This window comes from Alosa pseudoharengus, unplaced genomic scaffold (genome assembly GCF_046254945.1).
Source record: "Alosa pseudoharengus isolate Yale_2024_CS ecotype anadromous, Long Island Sound unplaced genomic scaffold, YU_APseudo_1.1 YU_APseudo_1.1_scf_12, whole genome shotgun sequence".
Classification (NCBI taxonomy): Eukaryota; Metazoa; Chordata; class Actinopteri; order Clupeiformes; family Clupeidae; genus Alosa; species Alosa pseudoharengus.
The window spans coordinates 23,374,284-23,393,093 of record NW_027468587.1 but is presented as its reverse complement, the minus strand read 5'-3'; the positions used below and the strand labels follow the sequence as shown (position 1 = coordinate 23,393,093).

At 43.8% G+C, this 18,810-nt stretch overlaps 1 protein-coding gene across 7 annotated transcripts in view; it reads right to left on the bottom strand.

Moving 5' to 3' along the window:
* Positions 1-18,810, bottom strand: part of ptprub (protein tyrosine phosphatase receptor type Ub) — a 216,833-nt gene that overhangs the window by 10,491 nt on the left and 187,532 nt on the right. For 4 of the 7 annotated variants that reach the window (XM_076280517.1, XM_076280518.1, XM_076280521.1 and 1 more), the window contains 8 exons: positions 15,303-15,339; positions 13,972-14,069; positions 12,661-12,777; positions 10,122-10,276; positions 9,596-9,731; positions 6,432-6,581; positions 3,534-3,848; positions 169-294 (listed from right to left, as the gene is read on the bottom strand). In XM_076280517.1, the coding sequence (XP_076136632.1) occupies positions 169-294; positions 3,534-3,848; positions 6,432-6,581; positions 9,596-9,731; positions 10,122-10,276; positions 12,661-12,777; positions 13,972-14,069; positions 15,303-15,339 (1,134 nt within the window). The remainder of the gene's footprint in view (positions 1-168; positions 295-3,533; positions 3,849-6,431; positions 6,582-9,595; positions 9,732-10,121; positions 10,277-12,660; positions 12,778-13,971; positions 14,070-15,302; positions 15,340-18,810) is intronic. The other 3 variants (XM_076280519.1, XM_076280523.1, XM_076280520.1) reach the window with 2 other exon arrangements.

Below are 18,810 nucleotides of genomic sequence, written 5' to 3'. Positions count from 1 at the left end.
TTGTGTGTGTGTGTGTGTGTGTGTGTGTGTGTGTGTGTGTGTGTGTGTGTGTGTGTGTGTGTGTGTGTGTGTGTGTGTGTGTGTGTGTGTGTGTGTGTGTGTGTGTGTAAAGAGTATGTCTGTGTCTGTATGTATTATGTGTATATGTGTGTGCATGTATACACTCACCCTTGTAACGTTCTTCACACGGAAGATGCGTGTGATTACGTCATCGTCTGCGGACACGGAGAGGAACTCCACTTGCATGGGACCGTACTGCTGCATACCCGGCTCAGGCCAATACTGCACACATGGCTAGAGAGGAAGCGAGAGAGAGAGAGGAGGGGAGAGGAAGAGAGAGAGAGAGAGACAGATGAGGGGAGAGGAAGAGGAAGGGAGAGTTTGAGAGGGATAGAGAGAGTGAGAGCGAGACAGGGAGAAAGAAAAAAAAGGGAGGGAGAGATACCATATGAAACATTAGAGAGATAGAGAGAGAATGTAATAGAGATGTGGAGCGACAGATAGAGAGATAGCAGAGATAGATAATAATACAAAGCAATTGAGAGAAAGAGAGTGGGGAGAAGGATGGTTAGATTTCACACTATAAAACAAACTCAGGTCAAGGGCCGGGGAGGGGGGGGGGGGGGGTGGTAGTGGCAGTGAAACTACTGAAGCGTCATTGCATAACCACAACAAATCAATTCATTTCTCATCACTGGCCAGCTGCACAGAGTGTTTGTTGACCGCCTCTCCAGGGCGAGAAAAGCGACGGGGAAACTCAAACAGAGCTCGAGGAGAGAGGATCGAGGGCCTTTTGTAGGTCACACAGGTATCAGGGGAACCATCTGGTGTGTGTCTTGCATGTGTGTGTTTCGCCCGTGTGGGGAGAGTGTGCTTGCCTGAAGGTCAAACCCTGAAAAGGGACACGTGTGTACATGTGTGTGTGTGTGTGTGTGTTTGGCTGCCAACTTAAGCAAATGGGGCAAGAGGGAAAAAAAACACAAAGCTGGAGAAGGATGAGCCACCCATGAGTGCTTAGTCTGCGCCAATCCAACTGTACCGGAGCAAAAGCAGGAAGCAGGCCAAAACCACAGGGAGAGCGTGACAGAGGAACAAGCAGCTAGAACACCACTACAGTGGAACAGGTGATGAGAGAGGGAGCAGAAGAGAGGACAGAACAAAAGAGACGGTGGCAGCTTACAGAGAGAGAGAGAGACGGCACAGAGAACAGAGAGAGAGAGAGAGAGACGGAAGAGGGGATTAAAGATGGGAGTCTGCTAATTTAGTTTACATTTACAAGTTTAGCATCCAAGTTTATGATACATGATAATAAGATGTCAACAAGCAGCGACATACAGAGTTGTAGTTCTACTCCATCTAAAAAAAATAGCCTACTCAAACTATTTACTGCATGTAGACTATGACAGACTTAATAGCCTACAGCCTAGCAGATTGGGAAGTTAATGATGTAAAAGTGAAAGTAGGACATTAGAAAGAAAGGTGCTCTGAATACTGATTCCGTTGTCTCTGAAAGTTTCTCTAGTTGACACGTTTAACTGCAGCTTGGATTACACCTGCTTTTTAAAAGGTGGGCGTTTTTCACCACAAAACAGACGTGGGCTTTTTCATACCTATGGCGGAATACCTAATCAGTTATTATCAGCTATTAACACTTCTCCTCCCCTGTGTTTGCAGGATACTCCCACTCTTCCCTCGCCCTCCCATAAATGCATATACATCAGTAAGAATTCTGCGTTTCAGTGGCAGGCAAAATGCACTCTCATCCACGTGCGATCAGTTTTGCACATAAGATGCCATTTTTTAAGGTGCAAATAGCATCAGAAATAGGTGGTTAATTCTCATCAGGCCCTGAGCCACTACGTTGTTTTTATTTTTTTTTATCATACACTGTTTTTTTTAACTGGGGAACACAAATACTGAACGGACAAATATTTGACCTTGACAATAAAAGTATGAGACTGGACTCGACGAGTGCACTTTTTAGATGAAGCTGCAGCAGAATGAGGAGAGAGAAGAGAGACAGAGAGAGGAAGAAAGAGAGAGGGGAAGAAAGAGACAGAGATAGAGAGAGAGAGAGAGAGAGAGAGAGAGAGAGAGAGAGAGAGAGTGATGATCAAAGAGGCAAGAACAAACACAGACAATAAAACAGCAGCGGATACAGAAAGAGGAACATCACAAAAAGACAAAAAAAAAACAACAGACCAAGAGAAATTAAATATTAGGGAAAAGACAAGAGGAGTAGGAGACGACAGCGGCCACCAACCGAGCTTCATCTGAGAGAAGCCAGTGATCTACAACCTGTCGTAACCCCTAATCACCGGGTAGATGGGACCTCACATAGCTTTCAATTACCTCTAGGCGTGCTGATGGGTTTGTCTGCCTAATAGCTAGTCAGCAGATCAGCATTTTCCAATTTAGGAAGCGTGTGTATGGGCCGCGCGGCAGATGGCTACAGTAATTTCAGAATGACTGATCAAGAGCATCCATCATGAAGATGGGCGAGACAGCCGTGATTCATTGTGGGAGATCAGAGAGTCGGCATTTGTCAGGTGCGGCGGCCGCTCGGAATGGAGAGAAAATTACTCGGATGTCAAAATATACTCACTGAATGTGTCTATGGCTGGGAAAACATGTATGCACAAACACACACATGCACACACACACACACACACACACACAGATGCATGCACATACATACACACACACGCACACACACACACACACACACACACACACACACACACACACACACACACACACACAAACACACACACACACACACACACACACTCTCTCTCTCTCTCTCTCCTTCTCTCTCTGTCTGTCTTTCTTTTTATCTGGCATATGCACAAACTTGTTCTCAGGCTCTCTCTCTCTTACACACTCACAGCATTTGACACACACCATCCCACACTGGTATTTGACAGCCAAGTGTTGTGTGTGGGTCTATGTACATGAAATAGTGTGGATGGTAGCGTGACTGTACAGTACAAACCAAAACACCGCCCCCGACACCCCCTACACAATCTCTCTCTCTCTATCTCTCTCTCTCTCTCTCTCTCTCTCACACACACACACACACACACACACACACACACACACACACACACACACACACACACACACACACACACAGTTCAGTGTCAGTGCTGACTGAGAAAAGATATATGCATGTACCCTTACACAAATACAGATGTAAGCATGCATACCCACGCATACTGACACAGACAATATAAACAATGCAAACAATCAAAGGCTTTGTGGTAATAATGTTTTCTTGCAGAAGCCTACATGTCCGTGTGTTTCAATTCATGTTGTGTAGGCTAGGAATAATGACAGCATAATCTACATACATTAAGCCCAATCTCACACACACACACACACACGCACACACACACACACACACACACACACACACACGCACACGCACACGCACACGCGCACGCGCACGCACACGCACACACACACACACACACACACAAACACACACACACACACACACACACACACACACACACGTACATAACACTCACCCAAGCAGAATTGGACTGGTTGAGCTGGTTGAGCATGACCACAGAGGTGCACCCGTAGTCGAAGACCAGCCTCCAGAAGTCGGCGGTGGTGCCGGGCAGTGGGTGCGGCGTGACGATGAAAGACGCCTGCTGGTGGAAACTGTCGGCCAGCGCCGCGTTGATGTAGTTGTTGCTTTCGCCCTCGGTGGTCACCAGGAAGGCCAGGGCGCGGTCCGGCGGCAGCACGTCCATGCTGCGGTTCTTCTCCCGGTTGCGCGGCAACAGAGCGATGCTGCACTCCTCCACGTCCAGGTGTGGCGTCACGGAGTTCAGCGTCTGCAGGAAGTCATCAGATGACCCAGAGGGAGGATGAGATGGTGGCAGGAGGACATTGAAGACCATGAGAAGAGAGAGCGAGAGTGACCGTGATAGGGAGGGTTTCTACCGCACTTTTAGGAACAACTTGACCTCTAACAACACACCAGAGGTCTATCAAGTTTGGCCATATGAATCTGTCCACGCACTATTTATACTGTTTTCCTCGCAGATTTCTCTTTTTTATACATCCATAGAGCCAATCTTAGCAAGACACCTGCTCAAGCTTGATACTGATTAAAGAAAAGAGGCAACAGGATGTGGCATGATGCACATATTATGTTCATAAAGTGTAAAACTTTTTTTTAAATTCGATGAATAGGCTACACATTTTTAACACTGGACACTGGATGTTTGGATGACTATACAAATATTAATTTCAATGTATTTTTATTTTATTTTTGATTATGCCAGGTAGCCACTGGGAGGGGGCAAAAGGGCTGCATGTGACCCATGGGTTGCCTACTGCTGACCTAGACCGAAGACTGTCAATCAAGTGCTTGGAGTCCGCGGCTCTGAACATCATCTTCCTGGTCGAAGTCAGAGGAATGCTAATGTTCCTGATTGGCTAAATCAGATATGCTCAGCTAATCAAAATTGCTAGTCAGTTATGCAGAGAATAAACAGATGGAGACCATGCAAAGCGAGTGGGGGCTGGGTGTGTGTGTGTGTGTGTGGGGGATGATTCAAAACTATGGCGGCGTGCTAGTCTCATGACAGAGCAATCCAATCAACTGTTTCCAAATTATAATTGCTGTACAGAGAAAATGGGGAAAATATTCACAGGTGGTGTGGAAAAAAGAAGAGGACAAATGAAAACCCGGAGAGAAGCCGCTGAATGAACAGTGTGGAGTTGTAGGGGCTCAGACAAAGATGATTAAGTCCATTCCCTTGTTGGCTATTATACTGCTTTGTACTTCCACTGTGTTACGCAGCCAGACAGCAAAACAGCGCAGTTGGAGGCTCCTTTGAAAGGCCTTTAAAACCACTGCCATGGTGCAAAACAGTCCACCCAGCAGAAGCCTCATCTAAGACTGTGCCATGCATAATGAATGTGTGTGTTAGGAGCTCATCAGAAACGCGGCAGCTGAAAAAACAGGAATGTGGCGCACCTATTTCCTTTGATGAGCGACGCACTGCATACCCCGACCTGCTTCTGACAATATGAAAGGAATTCTAGGATGGCTAATGCATTGCATTTCTAATACATCTGGGAAATGCTAATGTTGGCCTCACAGACCTATGTTATTATGAGGCTATGTGTATGTGTGTGTGTGTGTGTGTGTGTGTGTGTGTGTGTGTGTGCGCGTGTGTAAGCATACACATTCCAATCTTCTTTGAAAAGATAAAGAAAGACAGAGTGAAGCTGAAAGACATGCGATTGTGTTATTAATCTATAGTACTAAGCCTACCTGTACTCTATAGTAATAAATCTGTGTGTATGTACGCATGCGTGTGTGTATTTGTGTGTTCCGTTTGCAAGTGTGTGTGCATAGGGAGTGTTCTTACACGTGTTTACTGAGAAAAGAGAAAAATAAGGAAACTGACTGCATTTCTGTGTGTCAGTACACACGCATCAGCAGAAAAAAAAAAGTTAGATGTGTTCACTTCCTGAATCAGTTACTAGCTCTTCCATGAAAACCGCTCACTTCTAACAGAAAGATGATATTTCCCATGACCCCCTTCCCCCTAAGCCACACTCTAAAGGATGTCTTCTTGTTCCTACTGAGTATAAAATGATACAATACAATAGACATTCAAGTGGATGTGTGTGTGTGTGTGTCTGTAAGTCTGTGCCTGTGAGTGTGTGTGTGTGTGTGTGTGTGTGTCTGTCTGTGCTTGTGTGTGTGCTGGCTGGCTGTTTGGCACACAGTCATGGCCACATGCCTTTGAAATGAGAGAGCCTGAATCAATGAAGCTGCTCTTAGCAAGCGATGGCCCTAACCCTGTATGAGATAAGATGACATTAAGAAGTGTACGGATTTCAAAAGACGAGGTCAGGCCACGCCAGCCAGCAGAAGGCAGCTAGCATACACACACACACACACACACACAATCAAAAATTTCATGAATTTTCAACAGTAGCTTTCCCACTTCAAACACAATAATCTTGAGTGTAATTCATGACTACATTGCTATACATGAGGCAGATGATTGGCAATTGTTAGCTATTGTGTGGTCATCTGCACTGATGTGACTACCTGCAGTGGCTGGAAAAGTGGTCACTCACATCTAAGTGTGTTCGGCTCTCTTTTGTCTGTGATGCTTTTTTTTGTTATCGCGGGACAAATCTGTCCAGCCGGCAGGCGCCTCATCTCGCACTGCTCCATGCATAATAAATATGAGTGCTATGAGATCAGAAAGCACAGCAGTGGGAGAAATAAAACAGGAATGCGGTGCACCTATTTCCTTTGATGAGCTGCTCACTGCATATCGCGAACCGTCTCTGATAATAGGAAAAGAATGTTCGGATGGATAAGGGGCTAATGTGTTGCATTGCTACTAGTTCTGGGCAGTTTGTGTGCAGAGGGGTGCAACACTGACCTGGTACTCCTCGCGAAGCTGGGACGAGTTGCTCTGGGAGTCCACCCGCAGCATCTCCTTGTAGGTGGGGGCAAACTCGTTCACCAGGATGGCAGTCTCTCCACACAGACAAGCCTCCAGAATGGCATCATGGATGAATATGTACTGCTCCTGACACAGGAGGAAGAGAGAAAGATAGATAGATAGAGAGAGAGAGAGAGAGAGAGTCCATTCAATGAGTCGAATAAAGAGGTTGACATGTGTAATGTAACACCAACAGATGTAATACTTCTCACAAACATAATAATAAGAAACTTGCACTTTTTAAATATAATGATTTCGCACAAATGTAATAAATATTGCCCCCTGCAAATGTAATAATTGATTACTCACAAATGTAATAACTGTATTATGTTTCTGGAAGCATTTGTTGCATTGCATTATTCCCACAAAAGTAATAAATCATTTTGTGAAATTCCATCTGTTTTTATCAAGTTTGTAAGAGTATGTTTGTCAAAAAAGATCTAAACAAATGTCAGGACTACATCATCCCTTTCCTTAGATTATTTAATCAGGGGCCAAACAAATGATTCTGTTTCTACCTTCATTTATTATTCATCATCTTGACTATCAGGGGCCAAGCATCTGCATATGCACCCATTGTGTTTCTTTCTTTTTATACTTTTAAGCCTATATCTTCCACAATTGGAGTCTATGGCAATGGTGTATGGCAAATAGTTTTCAAATGTGACATATTTACTAGGCACAGCACCCTGATTGTTTTTGCCAAGGTGCATACGCACCCATTGTGAATTTCACCTTCTCTTATTATGGTGATGATTTCTGACAAACAACTGATAAAACTGATCTAATTTCGCTACATTTGTATATTATTTCCGCTATTACGTTTTTGCATGTTTCAGTGCACATCTGAAAGGACACACAACCCTTATCAGTGCAACTTTGTGAAGGTTAAATGATTAATCTGAGAATGTGTTCTTTTTTACTAGGCTTGCGGCAGCCTGCAACTAACAGGAGCAGTGAATGTAGACCACTGGGAATACAGAGAGAAAGAAAGAACAGCTTAGGGGGAGATAAACATCATGAAAGTAAATATGTTTGCAACTAGAGGAGAGACTTTTATATCCCGCAATGATCTAAATTAAACAGTGCTGCTTTTTCCACAGCTTACGTTGAGGAAGACACACACACAGGCCCACGCAAATGAATAAACAACTTCTAGCGAACAAACATTTGTGGTATGGATTTAATTAAAGCTCCCAGTAAATAAATACAAATGTAGTAAACACCTAAATGAGTGTGGTATTTGCATAATATAGTTTGGATATGCAAATATGAGGACATCTAACAGAGTCAGGGAGAGAGCAAGAGAGACAATAAAGACTTTACTGAGTATGCAGAGCATCACATAGTGCATCCAGTGCAAGCAAATACACAAAACCAGCTAGAAAAACAGACACACACACACACACACACACGCATACGCTAACACACACACACGTACGCATGCACGCACGCACGCATGTTTGTGGTGATCATGCCCAATCAAGGCTACCTGCTCCTGGATTTCTCCTCACTGTTTTCATTGTGAAACTAAGATCAAATGCCAAACAATGATTTCATATACCTCGTTTCATTCATCTTTACCAGGGTTGCCTACTGTATAAATGTGAAGGATGTTGTAGACAGATTAACCAAGACTTTTGCAAGATATCTTTTATTGCCGAAGGGTAGGCGGTCTAAATTACATTGTTTACTGTATGGCATTTAAATATGGACAGCTTTTATTATCATTCTTTTTCATTTCAGGTCAGCCCCTCTCTGCAGGTTAACTCATCTTATTGTCTCTTCAGTGTCCATTTCAGCTTTCATCCTACTGTAGTTGATTGTTGTTGTTGACTGCTGTTGTTGTTGTTGTTGTTGTTGTTTTACTCATCACAAATGAGTAAATGCACAAAAGTATGATGTATGCCACAGCTAATGCAACAAATGTGACTGCACTGACTATAACTATAAGCTATAGACGGCTATAGACAGTACAGGCAGTGCAACTGCACTGGAACCCATGTGAGGGGGTTGGTTCCCCATTCAACACACTGAGGGCCAGATGTACTAACGCTTTTGCACTCACTTCAGGCCTATTTGTTTCGCAATGTGCGTGTAAAATCATTGCGAGGTATGTACAAACAGGCCGCAATGATGAGTAAAGAGCGCCTAATTATTTAATCCGTGGTATGTACAAAGACTCCTGAAGCTCCTGAAAGCGCACGTGTATTCTGCGCCTAAATACTTCCGCCTTGTAAAAGCAGGTGTTGCAGTTCAATGCATCAATAAGAGAACCTTTCAAAGACAACAGAATCGCTATTTAGAGCACCAGTTTTTGTGGTGAAAGTATTTGTAGCCTACTACCAAAAGCAACCTCAACTTTCGTTGGCCTTTCAAATGTCTTACTTTCACTTTCACGTCATTCACTTAAACTTTCCTACTTGCTAGATTTGACCAATCTTCCATAGCCTACGTGCACAAGTAGTTTGAGTAGAACTACTGATCTTCATTATCTCCCTGCTTGTTTACATCTTATCATGTATGGTATTATTTCATGATCGCTAAACGTTTGATTCTTTTTAATGGTGTCATCAGTTAACTTCATTTAACTGCGCTTGTATGTAGGCGCTGCCATTCAGTTGTGGACGTTCGTAAATTGTGTTTATGGGCGGAGAAAGGCAGAGAAAGGCGCAGTTTACACTAAGGATTGAACGATTGATAAATACGACGGAAACTTGGGTCTGACAGTGTTCACAATCTGCGGTGTGTTCATGACGCTGATAACGCTACATTTGCAAATGTACGTATATCTGGCCCTGAGTGAGGAATGGGCCCTTAAGCAGATAGCTAGCTATTAACCAGTTTGAAATTGTGCTAGTGAATTAAAGAGGTGTCAACGCAGAACAGCTTCATGGTTTTGCTATAGGTGCATTTGTGCATGACTGATGATCACTTGTCTAAAATTGTCAATGTGTATTAACTGTGTGTCCTTTATAATGGCTACCTCTGCTTTTAAAAGTACTTTCAAGTAAGCTTTATTTCTGTACAGCCAGTCTCAGTCTCAATGCTACAAAAAGGTAGCCCCTCCCACGCAATAGACACCATGTATGTCTTCTTACCTCTGTCTGTATCATATTGATGCGCCGTGAGCAGAGTGTTTTGACACAGTTATAAATGTCCACAACTCCTTCGCATTCTGCCATGTCCAGCATCACATCCAACACAATGTAGCAGCCAGTGCGCCCAGCACCCATACTGACCACGGGAGGGAGAGAGAGAAAGAAAGAGAGAGAGAGAGAAAGAGAGAGATAACTGTAAATATCTGTGCTTACTGTATATAAGGGAAAACATGTCAGTGATCAAAGGAATCAAAACAAACACAAACATAAAAAAACACATCAAGAGATGACTCCCTCGCACGGCTCGACTGCAATCGATTCAGTGGGGAAAAAACAAGGCATACTGTAGTGTACAGTTGTTCAGCTAAGTGCATCGGTGATGGGGATTGCTGGTTTAAATGATCTCATTATTCAAACACACACACACACACACACACACACACACACACACACACACACACACACAGTGGTCAGGACAATTAAGGGACATCGTTTTTCACAATTGATGTCTAACAGAGCTCTGTACCTGCAGTGCACCACTACTGGCCCGGCGTCAGGTGGGGTGGAGGCTTTGACTCTCCTGATGAAGGCCAGTAGGCCGGTGGCGTGGTAAGGAACGCCATGCTCTGGCCAGGAAGTGAAGTGGAACTGTCGCACCTCGTGTTTGGCTGAGTAGCCTCTCTGTGGGCACAACGGAGCACAAACACGTCTGAGACGGGAGACGTGATCACTGAAAATGACCGATGCAGGACACAAGAACAGTGAAAACCAAAATCAGTATAACCGCAAGTACAAAGTATCATTTGCAGCGCATTAAGTACAACTGACACAGTGAGTTTGCTTTTGGTAGAGGAGAAATTAGGCCTACACTCTTGTTGATGGGAATCGTGATGCATCAATTACACATCTTATACAACATAGCATCACATAACATCTGTGTCCAGTTTTGGCTGGGTAGCCATTCTTTACGGACCTCTGCTGCACGTATATCTCCTTGGCTAAAAAACTCCACTTCCTAAGTGTTCTTTTCTACTTTTCCTTTTTTGTTTGTGGGGCTTTTCTGTGGTAATCTGCAGTGGACGTGAGAGAGTCTGCCGGCCCTCGCCCATCTGTTGGGGAGGCTGATGGCGGGGCTGTGGCTCAGGTGTGGACTGAAGGCTCCCCCCCTGGGGAGAGCGGCTATCCATCTCTTCCTTTAACTTCCTGCCACACACACTCAGAGTGATGCATTAGAGGAAACAGCTAGCGCTCACGCAGGGAGCAGCCCAGGATTTACTGTGCATTTTTGTGTGTTTGTGTGTGTTAGTGTGTGTGTGTGTGTGTGTGTGTGTGTCTTAATATTTAAAAAAAACAACTGACAACATGACAGCTGATTGAATATCCAGTCTACACTATGGCTTATTTGTGTTTATTACACGGCTCTTCAGAATGCTGCAGAAAGTTTCATTCACATGAATGGGCCTTACCAGCATTCGGTGGTCTCTTAAATCTATATAATCACCGGCAGGCAAAGTATATAATCACCACTGTCAATGGCAACGGGTTGATTAACGTCTTTCATATCCCTCTGCAAGACATCCGTTCTTGCAATGGAATTTCATTGAAAGGGAAAGTAAGCTAGTAAGACGTTGCCACGCAACACCTGAAACTGTCAAGTTCTATCTGTGTGGCGAACTATTTATTTTGTCAGCGAAAGACACAAAACGGTAGCAAAATCATTTTTAAAAACCCATTGTGTTAGGTTTCTTTTCTCGTTTTGGCAAGTAGCCCTGTAATAAGCGGGATAATGTATTGTCCGCCGGTAATTATCAGAAAATAAGCCCCTTCAGTATAAGTATATATATATACTATACTATACTCTTTTGATCCCGTGAGGGAAATTTGGTCTCTGCATTTAACCCAATCCGTGAATTAGTGAAACACACTCAGCACACAGTGCACACACAGTGAGGTGAAGCACACACTAATCCCGGCGCAGTGAGCTGCCTGCAACAACAGTGGCGCTCGGGGAGCAGTGAGTGGTTAGGTGCCTTGCTCAAAGGGCACTTCAGCCGTGCCAACTGGTCGGGGTTCGAACCGGCAACCCTCCGGTTACAAGTCCGAAGCGCTAACCAGTAGGCCACGGCTGCCCCTCCGCTGCACATCGGGGTTCTATTCTTTTTTCTCTCTCTTTATTTTCTGTTACACTTTTTTGTTACACATTTTATTGCTGCAATTTATTCATTTATTTGTTATTTGAGCAATTACATGTCCTTGAGCCATCAATGTGGCAGACCTGTGTGTGTGTGTGTGTGTGTGTGTGTGTGTGTGAGCCTCTGCATGGAGGCTGTTAGCTAAATGGGAAAGGGATAGTCACTGGTAAAGTTCCTCACAGCTACAGAGAAACCCACAGAATTTAAATCAGCATCCCGGAAAAACAAACAAACAAACCAAAAAAAATAAAAACCAAATCCAAACATAAAAAAACATATCCTTGTTAAAAAAAAAAAAAACCTGTCAGCATGGCTGTGTTCTTCTGCCTCTCCTCTAAATGAGTGTGGCGGCAGCCGGGGCCGTGACAGTGATGTGATAATGCCTTGCTTGTCCCTCCGTCACATGGCATCTAAGCAGCAGAGAGCTGTCTGGCTTTGATTGACACTGCCAGGCCCACTGAGGGAGGACGGAGACGGCTGAGAAGGACCTCACCGAGGAGGCAAATGAGGAAGGGCCTCGCCGAGGAGGCAAATAAGGAAGGGCCTCACCGAGGAGGCAAATAAGGAAGGGCCTCACCGAGGAGCCAAATAAGGAAGGGCCTCACCAAGGAGCCAAATAAGGAAGGGCCTCACCAACGAGGCAAATAAGGGTGAATAGACATAATGAGGAATGGAAGAAGAATGAGACTGAGATAGACAGATAGATAGATAGATAGATAGATAGACACTAGGTCATGCTCATCAAGACAATGTGTTAGTGTGTGTATGTGTGTGTGTGTGGGGGGCGGGCGGTTAAGAAAACCAGACAATGGATATACTGGATACTGTGTGTGTGTGCGTGCATGTGTGCGGGCGTGTACTGTATGCTCGTACCCTCTCCAGACTGAAGGTGCGCACAGTGTATTCGGCCAGGGTCTCAGTCTTCAGCAGTGTGATCTTAATGTCACCGTACAGCTCACTGTCATCGGGCCAGTACTTACAGCACTTCACCTGGGAAATCACACACACACACACACACACACACACACACACACACACACACACCAGATTGCACAAAAGTGTACAACAAACACACAGACACACACATAAACACACAGATCATTAACATTACACACACAATTACCCCTCAAAAATGATCTCTCCCATCCTTTCCTTTTGAGCATGAACACACACACACACACACACACACACACACACACACACACACACACACACAGACACTCACTCACACACACACACACACACACACACACACAAACACACACACACACACACAATTATTGACACTGCAAAATACTGTAAATTCCACTCAAATAAGCTTTCAGTAATTTGTTATTAATAGCTGAATGCTGAGGGCTTCGGCTTTCTTTCCAGGAATCAGGCCTGTGTGAATACGAGAAGAGCAGCACCCCCACGCACAGACGTAGCTGTTGGCTGTTGTGGTGTCAGCGCCGGCTCTGGCTTGTGTAGTTGCTTGCACCCTCTGTGCACTGTAAATACTGCAACTGAGAACGTATCCCAGCCACAACAGACCTCCTGCCCAAACTCAATAATAATAGCCACACAACTGCTCTCAAATGAGCTCAGAGTGGATGCAAATGTCACAGTGCAGCAGCTGCCTTTAATATAGAAAATATAGAAAATGTCCATAAATTGAATACAGAGAATAGTTTTTTATATTGTGTTATTTTGTGTGCACCAAATAACATAATGCATCTTTTAGTGTCTTTCCATCTCACAGGCCTCTGGTAATAGACATAATGGTGGTGTGGATGGCATTTGGCAATCATGTTTTTCCTCAAGCCTCGCAGTATAGCTTTTACCAGGCAGAGGCATTATTAGGTGTAATAAGAAGACAAGCTTGGGAGGGAGATGTCACATACTGTATAGTGATTGTGGAGGTCTAAAACAGCAATAGGAGACAGATGCTAAGTGGTAAGTGCTGTTGGGCTCAAACAAGATGAAATGGCACATCATTATATAATCATTCTTCATCATTCTGGAAATACCGTACTTTTCTGTGTGTGGATTTGTGTGTGTGTGTGTGTGTGAGTGGGCACTGCTTGTGTGTGTGTTTGCGTGTGTGTTTGTGTGTGTGTCTGTGAGTGGGTTTGTGAGTGTGTGTGTGTGTGTGTGTGTGTGTGTGTGTGTGTGTGTGTGTGTGGAGAAACACATAGCACATACCCGGCCCACCTCCACCAGCTTGGTGATCATGACGATGCTGAAACAGTTCTCTTGCCACACCATCCTCCAGAAGTCATACACCGTCTCCTGCTTGGGTCCTGGACAGAGCAGCATCACAGGCCATTTTATTCTCTCTCTCTCCCTCATCAATCTTAAAAGTTGTCTATCAATACACAATACACACACACACACACACACACACACACACACACACACACACACACACACACTGTACAGATGACAAGGAAATGAAATAACACATTGAAACTGTTAGGTGCTGTGATACATGTCCCCGATGCTATTAACTTCAAGCATAATAACAAGCGCTTACAGTATGTTAGTAATGTATTAGGTGTAGTGGGTTCATTTGGAGTGCTGCTGAATTTTCTTTACTTTGCATTCAGCTGAAGGTGCCGTGAGCAGCACTTCTGAAAACACTAGCCCCAGAGCCCCAGCTGCGGGTGTGAGGCCCTGCTGCTGCTTTAGTGCCATTAAGCATTGTGGAGAGGCCACGCAGAGATGTCACCGCCTGTCCACGGAGAGCAATCCAATACCGGGGCCTTTCTGCTGACGCCACACACTGCTTTAGAGAGCCCACTGCGAATAGATAGTACTCCGCCAGCAAGCCAGGACAAATACCACTGAACTCAGGAAAACAACTGGAAATCCAATTGGGGGGGGGGGGGGGGTCATCAGACACATACACGCATGACCTTGAGTTTGAGAAAGGCGCTATAAATATAACTTTGCTTTGTTTGCCTTTTAATGTCTTACTTTCGCTTTTTCACATCAACCACTTCCTTATGGCTGCTAGTCTATGAATCTGACATCGTCTAGCTGCAAATATAAGTGGAATACAACCCCATTTCCCCCAAAAATGGGATGCTGTGTAATGTAAAATAGAACAGAGAACATGCCAAATGTTGGAAGTGAGACATTTTACTATTTTATGAAAAAGATTAGCTAATTTTGAATTGATACCAGCAACACATCTCAAGAGTTTTTGCTTAAGACTATCATTATTCTGTTCTCTTGCTTAAGAGGATTGCTGTTTTGGGAGGTGTTATGTGTGGGTGCTTACTTTCCGCTGTAACTCAGGAAATGACTTAAACACGTGTCAACGTTTGGATATTGACAACTGCACATGGGTATCTAGCAGTGCTGTGGCTAAGCTAAGGTACCTTCAGTATTGCTGTAAGACTGGAGCACTGGTTATTGAGAGGTTATTGAACACACACACACACACACACACACACACACACACACACACACACACACACACACACACACACACACACACACAAAGTCTGTGGACATGCCGAAATACTCACCCTGAGTGGCGATGAAGTGGTTGGATCGATGGTAGCCCTGGAAGAGAGAAAGAGGGGGGAGAGAAGGAACACACTGAGTAAGCCATCTGTGTCTCAGCCACTGAGAGAGGAGGTCTTTATCTGTCTGGCCTTGGTCATCTCTCTTTCTCTTTCTCTCTCTCTCTCTCTGTGTCCATCTGTCTGTCATTCCTTCCCTCTCTGTATCCTACTCTTTTCTTATTTATTGTATCTCCAGAGTGGATCGATGAACGTTTGTGTTCTATCTTTAGATGGTCTTACATAGTTATGGAAATTAAGGTTTGACTTCATTTGAGAACAGGATACATCTAAATCAGATAATGAATAAAAGGGAATGTAATCAAGAATGAAACCAGTGGAGTGAAACCAGCACACATTTGAGGATTGCATTGGCATAAGCACAGTAGAATTCCCTTTAGCTAATGAGGATGGTAGAAACGGCAGCTCTCGTACTATGTAATGTTATCTCACAGCAAACACTCTCAAGCAAATTCATACAATCTCACTTTTTGCACACAAACTCAAGCACTGCCTCCTTTTGCTTTCTTGACAGGTTTTTCTTGGACTTGCAAAAAATTATTTTGACTGTACATGCTTATAGCAATGCCTCTGTTTTGTTAATGTAACATCTGAACCTCTAGTACTTCTACTGGAAAATGGGCTTTATAACAATTATTTAGGTCTGGTGCTTCATAAAATAGTCTGTCGTATAAAGCAGAATAGTGTGCCAACAAAAGCCCACACATTTATGAGAAACCTCTTGAAGAATGGTGGTAATACAGGACACAAGGTGATGGTGCTCAATAGAGAGGGGCCCGGAAGGCATCAAAAACAGAAAATAATACTACTCTTTAGAATATTGTTAAATGAAAATAGGGGTAATACTTTACTTGATGGTATCGACATAAGAGTGACATGACACTGTCATGACACATGAACCCTAACCCTAACCCTAACCTCTAACCCTAATCCTAATCCTAATCCTAACCCTAACTCTAACCTTAATCCTAACTTGTTAACCGAATGACACTTAATGACAGAAGCATTATGTCATAAACGTTTATGACTTGTTTATGACACATTCATGACAGTGTCTTGTCACTATTATGTTGATACTGTGAAGTAAGTGTAACCAAAATATGTTACACTTTTTGCAATTGCCTTCTTCAAATCTCATACGAATTTTGACTCTTTTTTTTTTTTTTTAAGTATATTTTTTGGGCTTTTTATGCCTTTAATCAGAGAGGACAGTGAAGATCGACAGGAAGCGAGTGGGAGAGAGAGCCGGGGTGGGATCCGGAAAGGACCTTGGGGCGGGAATCGAACCCGGGTCGCCGGCGTACGGTGCAGGTGCCCCAGCCAGTCGCGCCACTGCTGGGGCCGAATTTTGACTCTTTAAATGAGTATGCCATTCAGGGAAATTAATGCCAATCTCAATTACAAATTCTTGTGGGCATTCACCTGTTTAACTGAAACCACTACACATACGCAGCCAACATTATGAAAAAAAATCCCTTTTTTTCTTGATACACTCTGTCACAGGAACACAATTGGACTCACAAGGCATACATTCACAATAGCTCCACTTGCTCCATCACAAACAGGTCTCTTCAAAACACATAGACACAGACTGGATGTGTTTGCATAAGTAGTTTAACAGTAGACATTCCTCTTGCTGTGGAGAATGCATGCACTGTGCACTGTGCAAAGGGCCTCAGCAGATGTCTTTTTATATATACTGTAAAAGACCACATCACTCTATATTCTGAGATCATGTTTGTATCATCACCACACTTGCACACTTGTGCACACACACACACACACACACACACACACACACACACACACACACACACACACACACACACACACACACACAGAGTCCCCTCACATCTTGGTCACAAACTGTTCAACCTCCTTCCCTAGTAGGCGATACAGGGCACTGTTTGCCAAAACCAGCTGATACAAAGACAGCTTCTTCCCCTAAGCAATCACTCTGTTGAACGTTCAGAAATAGCCCCCACCCTTACACTGAACAAAATCAATCAACACCGTGCCTGTTGAGGTGTCCATGACCATGGCAACCTTGACAGGGACAACAACAGGCACACAACGGACATTTGCACTACCCTACTGCACAACAGACAATTGCACTACTCTATCGCACCCATAGTGTTCTATTTATTTATTCACAAATGTACATAGTGGAAAGTACTTACACATGGCTATATCCTACTGCTTTTCATACTATTCTTACTGCTCTGTTTTTATTCTTTATATGATAAGTGAGTGTTGCACAGTGTGAGCAAAGATTAACCGGAGTCAAATTCCTTGTTTGTTTACGCAAACCTGGCCAATAAAGCTAAATTTGGATTCTGATGTGTGAAATCCGAATGTAGACACTGCAGACTGTTTGTGTGAGAAAGGTGTGTGATCACTCTGATTATGAAGACACACTTGTGCTTTCAGGATGAACGAATATGTGCTAGAGCCTAGAGGGCTTCTGTAGTGCTTCTAACTTAGAAACCTACATTACATTTGTTCATCTAACATATATTTGGGTAAAAAGGTTTATTTGAGAATGTTCCTGCAGAGTAGCATATCAGCATGGCATAGGATGTATAACTATATCACATAGAATGCACACTATTTATTGACATATTTATGCCATGTTGTGAATGTGTTTTTAGAATTTTTAATGACTTAGACTTCATTCCATTTCTGCACCTGGGCATCGAACCCATGATCTTGGCATTGCTAGCATCTTGCTCTAACAGCTGTACTACAGAGTTTAAGAAACTCTGCAAAATTGCTCAACACAAGGGAGGAAAAATGCATAACATACCACACGCATGGACACACACACATGCACAGACCACACAGAAATACGCAGGAGTGGCCTTGACATTAATATACGTGTCACCTCAGGAATCTTGTGTTGCATTAGCATTGCAAAGCTAAGACTACACGCAGGGAGTAAAATGGAGGTCCGAGGTGCTCATGGCCACTAAGTGGAGTGGAATAAGCATTGCTGACATCTAAGTGGTGCCTCTATAAACATGAGCGCTGTCATTCGAATGGCTGTCTCATTACATTTTACAGCCTTGTATAATAGATTAATCCTTTCCTCTGTCTCTGCCTCGTAACATAAAAGTTATGTTCAGCTGTGCTTTTGGCTCTGTTTATGGTTACCGCCACTGAAAGGTTGTCGCCTCAAGCAAACGGCTATAACATTTGCTCTTGTAAAGACTGATGGAAGTCAGATATAAGTTAGCGAGAGAAGGAGAGAGAACACAAAAAGAGTTGTCGAGGGAGATGACACACTGTGCCACAGTGCACTGCGCAAGGCAGCAGAGGAACAGAGAGGACAGCCCATAGATAAGGAAACTGTGACTGACGAAGAAATCAAAAAACAACAATGTGAACATCACCCGCCACATCTCACACTTACACACTTCAGGAGGGGGGGCAGGGGGCAGGAGAGAGAGAG